General features: G+C 31.3%; 1 protein-coding gene across 7 annotated transcripts in view; it reads right to left on the bottom strand.

Annotated features, from left to right (window-relative positions):
• The window catches only part of LOC120771936 (RNA-binding protein Nova-1), an 88,171-nt gene that overhangs the window by 44,554 nt on the left and 31,577 nt on the right, over nucleotides 1-12,040 (bottom strand). For 5 of the 7 annotated variants that reach the window (XM_040100328.1, XM_040100319.1, XM_040100349.1 and 2 more), the window contains one exon: nucleotides 9,804-11,090. In XM_040100328.1, the coding sequence (XP_039956262.1) occupies nucleotides 9,804-9,921 (118 nt within the window). In that variant the 5' untranslated portion in view covers nucleotides 9,922-11,090. Of the gene's footprint in view, nucleotides 1-9,803; nucleotides 11,091-12,040 lie in introns of those variants that run through there. The other 2 variants (XM_040100256.1, XM_040100291.1) reach the window with 2 other exon arrangements.

Genomic DNA, 12,040 nt, shown 5'->3' with positions numbered 1-12,040 from the left:
TATTTTTGCGATGAAAGTAAAAACTAGAGGAGAACTTGTGAAACAAAAACCTTTTATGCATTTTTGCAGCACACACACATGCACACACGCAATTATTCATATGCATTCAAGTATGTGGCACAAGTGGCCGCACTGAAATAAAGTGCAGAAGCAGAAGAAGAGAACAATGAAAATAACTTGCTATATACCTACATATTTACTTGTATATAAAATCGCTGTCTCCTTAGCAAATTTGTTTGTATGCCAAATACATATATGCATATATACATAAGTATATAATATACATATATAAATATACATATTTATATATGTGAATGTATGTACATATATATTTACATTCATTGTTTCCCTTCGCATTTGCATACTATTCCAAATCGCGTATTGTATATTTACAATTGTTGTTGTTTCTAGCATCTAACGCGTCTGCAACAATGCAACTTAAATATACATACAAAGAAAAATTCATAAAATAAAATAAAGCCACAAATGGAACTGCTTGAAAACGATTGCTCGAAAATAATCGAACTGTTATCTTCAAGTGTGCGGCAAAAATATTTTTATGTAATCATTTTCTGTAAAATAACTGCATTTTTGTATTTACAAATTATTTAATCAAAGGCAAATGGTTGTTATTAAAAGTGCTCAAATTGTTATTAAGTTGTTGTCACTTTATCATATTTTATTTTATTTTATTTTATTTTATTTTATTTTATTTTATTTTATTTTATTTTATTTTATTTTATTTTATTTTATTTTATTTTATTTTATTTTATTTTATTTTATTTTATTTTATTTTATTTTATTTTATTTTATTTTATTTTATTTTATTTTATTTATTTTATTTTATTTTATTTTGTTTTATTTTATTTTATTTTATTTTATTTTATTTTATTTTATTTTATTTTATTTTATTTTATTCTTTTATTTTATTTTATTTATTTATTTTATTTTATTTTATTTTATTTTATTTTATTTTATTTTATTTTATTTTATTTTTTATTTTGTTTTATTTATTTTTCATTTTATTTTATTTTATTTTATTTTATTTTATTTTATTTTATTTTATTTTTATTTTTTTTTATTTTATTTTATTTTATTTTATTTTATTTTATTTTATTTTATTTAATTATTTTTCTTTCAATTTACTTTTATTCAATTTAGATCTTTATTCTATTTTCTTTTATTTTATTTTATGCCGTTACTTCCACTTCCATTATATTTTCCTTGTTATTTATTTTTGTATTTTTCCAATCTCGTTGCCTAATATTGCAACAACATTTCTGAATTGGTTATTCTATCTTATCAGCAGATTTTCACACACACACACGCGCACGCGATTAATTTCAACTACACCGGCCCATTATCTCGTCATGTCAAAAAATTTCACATCAACTACACAGATATACGTAGTACATACATATAGTATATATGCGGTATTTAATTCCTGACATTATCTCCGACTACTTGTGCTAGTTCGGTTTAAGTGCCTCAACTAAAATCAGTCCCATACTTGCAAGTCATATCTCCTTGGTGTCCCACTTGACAAACGCTTCAGTGCCTACAACTAGAAGCGTTATTAAAAAATACATACACACATGTATATATACTCGGGTAGTGTGGTTATAGGTCTTATCAAACTTTGAGGTCAATCGCGTTATATCTCGATCTTTTTCTATTTATCACCGTGAGCTTGCAAATACACTTTGTTTGATAAACAGTAAAGCGGGAGAGAGAGAGCGCGCTAAATACCGTTTTAATAGCATGCACTCATGGTTGGATAAAGGAGAAGGGCGTTTAATGAGTTGTTGTCAAGCTTTGATGTCTGGAGTAAAAAGTGATTTTATTACAACTTTTTTTTGTGTGCAATGTGACAGAATGTGTTTGCAACTTTTTGTGTTGGCGCTTTTCTCAATTTTAACGTTCGGCAGAAGCAATTGTAATTGTGTAAAGTGCTTTGGGAATGAAAGCGGAGCGTAATGTTTCAATGTAAAATTTGACAATGCTTAGCCAGTAGTAGACAATTTGTAATGACTTGTTAAGGTATTGGTCGTAAATGAAACAATATCAAATATTGGGTTATAAATCAAATTTCATTTTTGTCATTTAAAATATTTACAATTTTTTAGTTCGAAATGGTCACATCTCAATTTCACAGCGAAATTCGTTATATGTCTAAGTGTTATTGATTAAGAATTATCATTCAAAAGTCATGTGATATTCGGTGTCGATTAAGCATAAGACCTAAACTATAATCTAAAAACCCCTACAAAGGTGATTTAGTTACAATCAATGAATAATCATTACACTGTACCACACTCGGCAGGGTATTGCACCAAATCCGAAAAGAAATTTCTCTCTTTTTGGTAGTAAGCCTTTAAAGTTGAATTACATGTCTACAGATTTCGAAATTGAGCTTATTGGAAAGATCTATATTCATTACAGTACGTATGTTCCTAATAAGGAGCATGAACACCATTATCGCTTTCTTCTTTCAATGTTGTCTAACTTTTTCAAAGGGTTTCAAAGTCGAGCCAATATCTTTCAAATATAACTATATATATTATAGAAATTCTGACACCGTTGAATTGCATCTGAAAACTTTCTGAATATCGCCAACACCATTATGTCTCCAATAAAGTCGATGAAACACAATTAGACATATTTATATTTTATATTGACATCATTTATTAGGCATTGAATGTCGCTAACGCAACGCTAATTTTATGCATGCCATGACAATAGAGAGGCACACACACACCAACTGCGCTAAGCATTCACCGGCCAATATCGTCTAGTTTTTGCCCGCCACATAAAGAGTCTAAACTTGACCCCCAAACACGATATCTTTATAGTACAACTTGCCACTCACATACATACATATGTATATAATTATGTATATTTAAATCCGCGTATTTGCATACAAGTCGCTAATGCTGTATGCATGTGTGTATATATATATACACGAATACCTGCGCTTGTGTGTGTATGCGAAGTAAAGTGCAAGGCCTCCAGTAGCAAAACTCGATAAACTTGAACTTTGTAAAATGTGCAGTCATATGAGCAGAAAATAACAGCAACAACAATTGTTAAAAAGCAAAGAAATTGCAAACACTTTGCATCACGAATGTCAGCACGGCAAAAGAGCAAAAACAACAAAAAAATACCTAATAAATAAATTAGTGGCTTGAAGTTGAGGTTTTTATTGAGTTTGCCACAAAGCATTTTCAAGAGCACTCGCTCGTATGTATGTTCGTATGCACATATAGATGTGTATGTATGTGTAAGTATTAATTCGAGCGATAATTCGCGTACAAAGTGCAAATGATTGGCGAATCAAAGCAAGTGATTAGGCGTATAAATATTTATAGGTTCTCACTCGCTGGCATATAGACTTATTTAGGTACATACATATGTACATGCTTACATATATGTATGGAGACAAACCAATAGTGTGCAATATGCATTAGGAATGCCTTTATTGATAATATTTTCGAACTTTGTATGCAATGACTTTATATTATTTTTAAATGTTATAAAAATTATTAAAAAATCATGCTGAGGAAAGAATTCAAAAAAATTAAAAAAAATCACAGCAAAATTGGAAGCAGAAACAAATAAAAAATATATTTTTATTTCAACTCAATTTTTATAAAAAATGTTTGACTAAATTAATCGACAGTTGTTCAAATGAATAAAGCACGACGGGCGTGAAATGCCGTGTGCGAGCAGGTTTTTTATAGCCACAAACATGCACACACGTCTACACATATGTATGTATGTGTGTACAGCCATGCATAGCAATATCATTGTTGCATCATTTGTTTCGCTGGTGGCGAAATTGAAAACGCAGTAAAACAAGTTGTGTCGGATTAAACATTTTTTTTTCATAAATTACATATATTAGTATTAGTTTATTTATATTCATATTCGTTCGTAATGTGCAATACTCGTAATGAGTGAAGATGTACCAGTTAAACTGGCTGCCAGGCGGACATTCTAAAACGCAATAACTAGTGAAATTAGCGAAACTCTAATGAAATAGAATCTGAGCAGAAATCAAAACCAACAACAACGTAAGAAATGCTGTGCAAAAGCAACAAACTGAACGACAGTATTGAGAAAATGACATCATTATTGAAGCGCTGCAAACGATGTTGAAAGAGTAGTCATCAGCAAGAAGCCATGTAGGACATTTTTTTTTACTTTTTTATTAAATGTGAGGAAAATTTTTTTCGTAATTTTCTCTCTTATAACTGGACTTTTTCTCTGCTTTTAAACATATTTTTTTATTTGTATAATTAAAAAATTAAAACAAAATATACATACATACATATATGTATGTATGACAATAAAGAAAAAAATTTTTTTTTAATAAATCATCAAAAATACTAAACTATTTATGTGTTTTTAAAATATTATTTTTTTTTTTATTATATTTCACTTTTAACAATGTATCAAAATAAAAAAGAGTAATGTTTTTAGAATATTTGCTTTTTCATTATCTTTATTTTTAGCAATGTATGAAAAAAAAATAAATTTTTTTATTTGTTATCCGTTTCCATGAGTTTTTTTAAATTTATTTTTTATATGTAATACCTAAAATTTCATTTAAAAAAATTTCCTTAAGTTCAGTATAAATACTCAGTGTGCTAAACTCGAATGTAAATTTCTTGCCGATAATTAATTATTTTTTTTTTGTATTCCTTTTACTAAATTTCTATTATTAATTATTATTTTAATTTTGTTTATTGATTTATTAACTTCATTAATTTTTTGCTGATAATTCATTTTGTAATTTTAATTTTTTTAAATAATAACCTGAGGAAAAAATGTAAAAAACTGCATTTCGCAATAACAACATTTGCTAATTTAATGAATATAAAACATGCAACAAATAATTGTAAGAATTTATTATGTTCACAAATTTTTTCCATAAATTCACTCTAAATACTGAGTGTGCTAAACTAGAATAAAAATGTTTTGCCGATAACTATTTTTTTTATTTCAATTTGTTATTAAATCTTTATTAACAATTTAATTTTTTATTAATTTATTAACTTAATTCATTTTTTGCTGATAATTTATTTTTTTTTAATTTTAATTTTTTTTTTAATTATTAACATGAGGTAAGGCACATATGTATTAAAAATGTAAAAAAACTGCATTCGTCAACAAAAAAATTTGCTAATTTAATAAATATGAACACGCAACCAATAATTTTAAAAATTTATTATATTCATTATTTTATGAGTAGACTTTCTCACATATGTATGTATATAGACTAGCTGGCATGTAGTTACAACAGCCTACATCAATAATAACAACAAATTATTTATCTACAACGCATAACCCATAAGAAATACAAAAAAGCCTATAGTGACTACTTTTTCCTGCAGGGTAGCTTATAGTCCAAACATTTGCAGTAGCATCAGCGGACTACTAATCGGCAATACACATAAAAATTAGCTCATTAAGCACATATAAACACTCATATAAATAAAAATATGTGCAAGGGACTTAAAAATAGCCACGAAGCACTGATAATCCAGGGTAAAACAGCTAATCGCTTCGCAATGGCGTCTTTGGAGGCAGACAATAAATGCGATTATTGTAACAATATTTATTTAAATGAGCAAGAGCAAAAAGTTAGCATGTCGACGCGGTGCTTAGTGCACCAGTCAGGCGGTCAGTCAGTCAGTCAGCCGATCGGTCAGTCCGCCAAGCAGTCAGTGGGTCACTCAATCACGCGTTTGCTAAGTTGTCAATAAATGCATGTCAGGTGTAATGTGTGCTTGTATGAGTGTAATTTTTTTTATAGTCGTTTGTGCTACAACTTCATTACTAAAGCTTATTTAAAATGAAATAATCCTCATGCAACGAAGCCGTGAAAAATACAAAAAGAAACAAAGCAAGTTGAAGTCTCGTTTGCCTTGTTAGAGTCTCGATTTAATTACTCATTATTGTTTTATTATCGATAATTAAAAAATTTCAACCGGCATTGAGCACGTACTTACTTATTTTAATTGAATTCATTCATGTTGTTAGAAAATAAATAAAAGTCATGAAAATTATATAGAAGAGGTGATATATAAATATACAAAATTATATATATAATATATACATGCATATATATATATTATATATATGAATCAGATTGATATATGTATATATATTATATAAATATATATGTGGCTGAGATTAATAGTTTCCAAACTCTGATCCTAAGACCGGTGCGAAATCACGTAGCACATTTTTCAATTAACAGAAAGATAACCTAAACTTATACAGAGATTACTCAACCGTGATATGGAATATTGAATCGGGCTGCGAAATTTTGTTTTTGCAGTCAAGTTTGACCGTTATCCATGGATCCACCGGTCTGAAGAAAACACTGTCATCTAATAACATTACCAACAACTTAATTGTCGAAACAAATGCGATGCTGAGAATGAATATTTCCAACTCAATTGGAGAATTTTGAGCGAAGCTGGTTTCAGTTTTCACTTTTATACTAGTTTTCAACCTTTTTATCCATTTGCACTATCTTTACAGAAACAAGCATAAGGTAGCAAATAGGATTTTAAAATTTTTTCCGTGCAGCTTTTAGTTACTCAAATTCAAATCTAAATTTACATTCTCCTATTCTTTAGGCACAATCACACACTATAGAAATCTCACTTTCAGCACTTCAACCATTCATCTTCACCCAAAAATAGCTGAAAAGCCTTAACCACAGCGAAGAGTGTCCACTTCATTCACTTTTCTATGGCACCAGAGCAACGTAAGCTTTCGTGGCACAGCTATAAGGTGAAAAAAAACAAAGCCTAAACAAAAGTAGAATAGAATGGAATATGTTAAGTGCCTGCGAAGGTATGCAAGCACTTTTCGTGACAACAATGGCAGCATGAAAAAAATTAGATGGCAACACGTGATATGGAGGGTGACAGGTGTTTGGGTCACACAACAACTGGAAAATGTAGTTCTATATTAGTGTGTCTCCAGGGTGTACATATGATAGCAATAAGCATCACATGACATATTTGAAAATTTTATGCCACAAAGTATAAATATGTGGCAGCACCAACAGCGCTAAGTCATGTCACGAATGTAAATGCGTGGAATTTTAAATAACTTAACATGCAACTGACTGACCCAGAAAATAATATAAATTTTAAATGAACTTTTGAGCTTTGAATTATACCATATCAAGCAAAGTTATTCAATAACTAATTAGTGCGCTGTTAAGCGTTTTTATGCCAAGTTGAAGTACCTTCAATTATCATAAATTAGTCACCAAGTTTTTAACACTTGCCTTCCATGTCATTAGAAACAATTTTTTCGTTGCTACAAATTATATTTTTATTTGCTTACAATAAGATTTTCTTGCAACAAAACAACAACCGACCGATTTTCATAGCAGCCGCCCCTTTTTGCTGTGCTTCACAATAACTCGCCCTTTCCACATTGCACTGACACTTAATTATTCTGTTGCCTCCATTTTCAATTGCTTATGTGATGCCTTCAAATATTTATTGTTTTTAATTGCTCACTACTAGTTGTTAAATACATGGCAACATGTGAAGAGCATTGTTGACGAGCGTGTTCTCGTTGACTTTGAAGAACACCGAACGTCAGTCAGTTAGTAAAAAATGTACTTTATTGCATGCATATATTCTCACATATATTTTTAAGTATGTATACCACACATGTATTATAATATAGACACTTCATACTCTAGAAACAACTGCGAGCGAGATAAAACTAACTAGTACATTAACTGGTACATTTCGGTGTAGTGCTAGCCGCTGTCAGTGCTTGGCAGCTCTGGTGATATCAAGCTTGCTTTTAGTGTTCACGAAATTATCTTTTCTCATTTGATTTATGTGAAGTCGATACTAGACACTTTGGACTTCACATTTTTTAAGCTCATACCAAAATTGTTAAAGGCGCATTGACAAAGGAATGTCAAAAAAAAACTATGCCAATAATAATATATAACAACGAAGCCTAGAAAACCCTGCTTCCAATTTAACAGCGCCTCATGGATTGAAGTTTTTAAAATTGGAAAGCAAACCACGACGCTCCAATTTTAGCACAAATAATTAAATTATTTTACCTTCGCAGAAGTACGGCAACTCTACCTAAATGCGCACTGCGTTACCCCCATTCCGCAAACAACATAAATTAAAAATATACACATTGCATAAAGTTCCGCATAATTAGCATTAAATTTGGCAACCTAAGTATGTCAGCACTGGTCGCCTAAATGCAAGTAGTAAAAGACTGCAGAAATTCATTCTTAACCCCTATTGCGTACGACATTCGGACAAGCGCAGCGTTGTATTTGTTTCCAACCAGAGAAATGTGGAGAAACTTTTATTGCTGCTTTAACGCACAGAGAAAAAGTTAGAGAAAACATTTAGAGCAGCAGGACAGTATTTTTAAAGACAGCATCTGAGGCAATCAGAGCTAATTGGGCAGTGATATGGAATGAACATTTTAAACCAGCACTATTCTGTAGTACTTGATTAAGAGTAAGCCATCAAATCACTTACTGACTTATATACTAAACACAATCAAAACAAGGCAATTTACATATGTTCCACGAGTATCTTCGTGTCGCACAAATCTTATTTACAAAGCATTAGAAGTTTAGACAAAGCAAGCTTTTTATATTTTATATATCTCTAAGTATACACACATACATATATTACAGGTTAATAAAATTTAGTTCCTATTTAGAAGAGTACCCTATGTCGTATGCTCAACTGTAAATACGACGAGTTATAAACCCGATTGCATTTTAATATTTGGAGGCATTTATTTCCACAATGCCGTTATAGCTATAAATCATGTAAATAATTTACGTAATTTATGCTTGATGAAGCGTTAAATTATGTAATTAATTATATATATTTCTTACATTATATTAAAATGAGTTATTTCATTCGAGTTATACACACACAATGATATTAAGGTAATGTCAGAAAATTAAGCTCACTTTTTGAATGGAAGCAAGTTTTTGGCGTGAGAACATCAATTACTTATAACTCACAACATTTTATAAAAGACAAGAACCTCACATCATATATGGTAACGAATGATTCCTGAGCGATATAATAAAAACCTCGAAAACGTGCCAACGCAAGCATTGAAATTTCAAATTTTAAAGAAATTTGTGCCCAAATACACCGTTAATTTTCGTAATACTCCTAGCGCTGAGCTAAAACGCTAGAGAACACAAGGCCTCTAACGAGAGAGTCGATCTTTCGTCGCACTTCGTATTGTTTATATGCAATGCTATGAATGTTTGTAAGAGAGCGCGCTTTTATGAGTGCATTACAATGAGGCGTGTGAAGGCATCACATACTTATGTACATACATACAAATATGGCGGCAGTATGTTTGCTGAAACGTTAAAAACATTATCTACATAAAGCTGATCTGCGCCCAACTCCTCGAAACAGTTTAATTGCGTTGAGATGGAGCGGATAGTTTTGTTGACAAAACATATTGAAATGTTGAGAGTAAAGGATAGATAATAAAAGCGAGAACGTAGGTGAGTTTAGATGTGAAAACAAGGAGCAGACATGAGAGCAAGAGTTCTGAGAAACAAATGTTGAAGTAAACCTGATGTGACAAACAGCGAAAGAGAGGGAGAGAGAGAGAGAGAGAAAGGTATAATCGTTTATGGGATTTCCTAACTTTAACGTTCTGATTTCTTACTTTTTTCTAGTTTAACTTGATTTGCTTTATTTTTGGTGATTTTGTAAATGATAGAGGCAATTTTATAAGAGACTTACCGGAACTGAAATGTGAGCGTTTGGTTTGTTCATTTTCCGGATCGGAATCTAGTGGCCTTTTTCTAGAATCGCCGATTTCGGGGCTTGGGCATGTTTCCATAGCTGCGTCTTCGGCCATTTTAACCTGAATTTTTACTACTCGCACTACTAACTGCTCTTGAATGATTTGGTATGTGAGTGTGGTGGTTTTGGTTTGGTTTCGTTACTGCTTATTTTAACTGTTAGCTTTTGTCTTAATGCTTTTTGCTTTGACGTGCGCCTACTTTTGCTTGATAATTGTTCAGCACGTGCAAACTTTTTGCTTTTGTTATTAACTTTTCTTGGATTTGGTTGATTGCTAATGATTGAACTGAGGTGTTTCTTGTGATTGCTGTTTTCTTTCTTTGTTTACTTTTGGTCTTTTCCAACTTTTCTATTCACTGCTCGAATATACGATTTCGGAACTGCGTACGATCTTGCTATGGAACGATCTGCTCTGACTGACTTTGACTTTACTTCTACACGCTCCTTACACGCTCGATCTCTGCTTTGACTGCTTGACTGTTTTGTTATTTTTATTAGTGAACAGCTCGCTCTCTCACGCTCCTAAAGATGTGTGTTCAAAACTCGCTTTTGCTTCGTAAGCACATATGAGCTGCTTGTGAGTGAGGGTTTTTTGTTTTCAAATTTTCTAATTAATCGCCCCCTTGGCCTGCCCAATGTGGTGTCGCAATGATGATTGTTTGCTACTTGAAGCAATTTTGTGGATGCAGAGAAATGCAAATGCGAGACGATTTGACGAGTGATTTTTGCTTTGTTTTGTTTTCGATTACAAATCGATGCGAGACGATGTAATGCAGTCGATGCGTTTAGTTATCGCACAGATCGATCAGATCGGCTTCGGATACTCTTGTTTTCAAGCGTTACAGCTTAAATACCGAGCTTTTCGCTTTTTCTATTTTCTTGATTTGTTTTGCGCTGTTTCGCACTTTGGCTTACTGTCAATTGTTTGGACTGTAACGCATTTGCTTCGTATCTCGCACCGTTATTCCGATCTGAGTGCGTTTTTATGCTTTTGTTTACGGACAGCGCTATGGTTTTTGGATGCACTGTTTACGATTGACTTGGACTTGGGTAACTGGTAATTTTGCCTGGTCTGATGACTTTATTGTGATGGCTGATTTGTTTGGTGGCTGTGACGTTCACTGAGTTCTTTTTAACTACTTTTGATCTTGTGATCTTGTGATGAGTTCGTCGGCTCAAAGCAAATGCAACACGCAAACGTTTATGGGATGCTTTTATTTGGTCCTTTATTTTGGATGGTAGTGGTAGTTGGTGGTAGTAGTAGTTATAGTAGTATATAGTAGTAGTAGTAGTAGTAGTAGTAGTGGTAGTGGTGGTGGTGGTTGTGGTAGTGGTGGTTTTGTGGTGGAATTGAATGTGCGAATCGATTATTTGATTTTTGTTTGTATGAAAAAAGAAAAAAAGAAAAAAATATTTATGAATAAATGCAGCATAATAATAATAACAATAATAAGAATAACAATTAAATACAAGACAACATTTAATAGTAATAAATCGCTGGCGATTTATCAATATTTTTCCGTACGATTATTCATATAAGTAAGTATGTAATTTATGTAATATAATACGATTAATGGTAAACACATTCGATAATCGAATAAATTTGTACAATGAGCTGAAAAGAGGCAGCAAGTAAACAAAAAAACAAGCCGAACACTAAACAGCAAGTCGATTGATTTATCGATTAGATGACTGGATGGACAAAGCTGACTTAAAAAATTTACATTCTTATGCACAGACAAATAGTAAGAGAGATAGATACATGTAGAGAGAGAGGGAAAAAGAGTAGTGAAGTAGATTTTGTTATGAATAACTGCAAATATGTTAGACTTCCGATCGAGCGAAAGACATTAGAATACACCATTTGTATTTGTCAAAAGCTTTTTGGATTCATGTCGCTAAAATATTCAAAATTTTATTCAATTGAAGATCCGGTGCTCAAAAAAGCCCTTATTGCTTAATTTCTGTCTTAATACTCTTAGAATTTTTCGAAAATGAAAATATAAAAATTGTTTTCTCTATTTTTAAGTATTTTTTCTTTTCAAAAGTTTTTGAATTCAAAGTGATTTACTAAATATTTATAAATCCTCTGTTATTTACCTTTATTTACAACTCAAAAATAAATTTAAAAAAATATTCTCTCCAACATTTCTGACCAACGATTTAAAACAACC

Source organism: Bactrocera tryoni, chromosome 1 (assembly GCF_016617805.1).
Source record: "Bactrocera tryoni isolate S06 chromosome 1, CSIRO_BtryS06_freeze2, whole genome shotgun sequence".
Classification (NCBI taxonomy): domain Eukaryota; kingdom Metazoa; phylum Arthropoda; class Insecta; order Diptera; family Tephritidae; genus Bactrocera; species Bactrocera tryoni.
The sequence above is the reverse complement of the archived record's forward strand: the minus strand, read 5'-3'. Positions and strand labels throughout refer to the sequence as shown.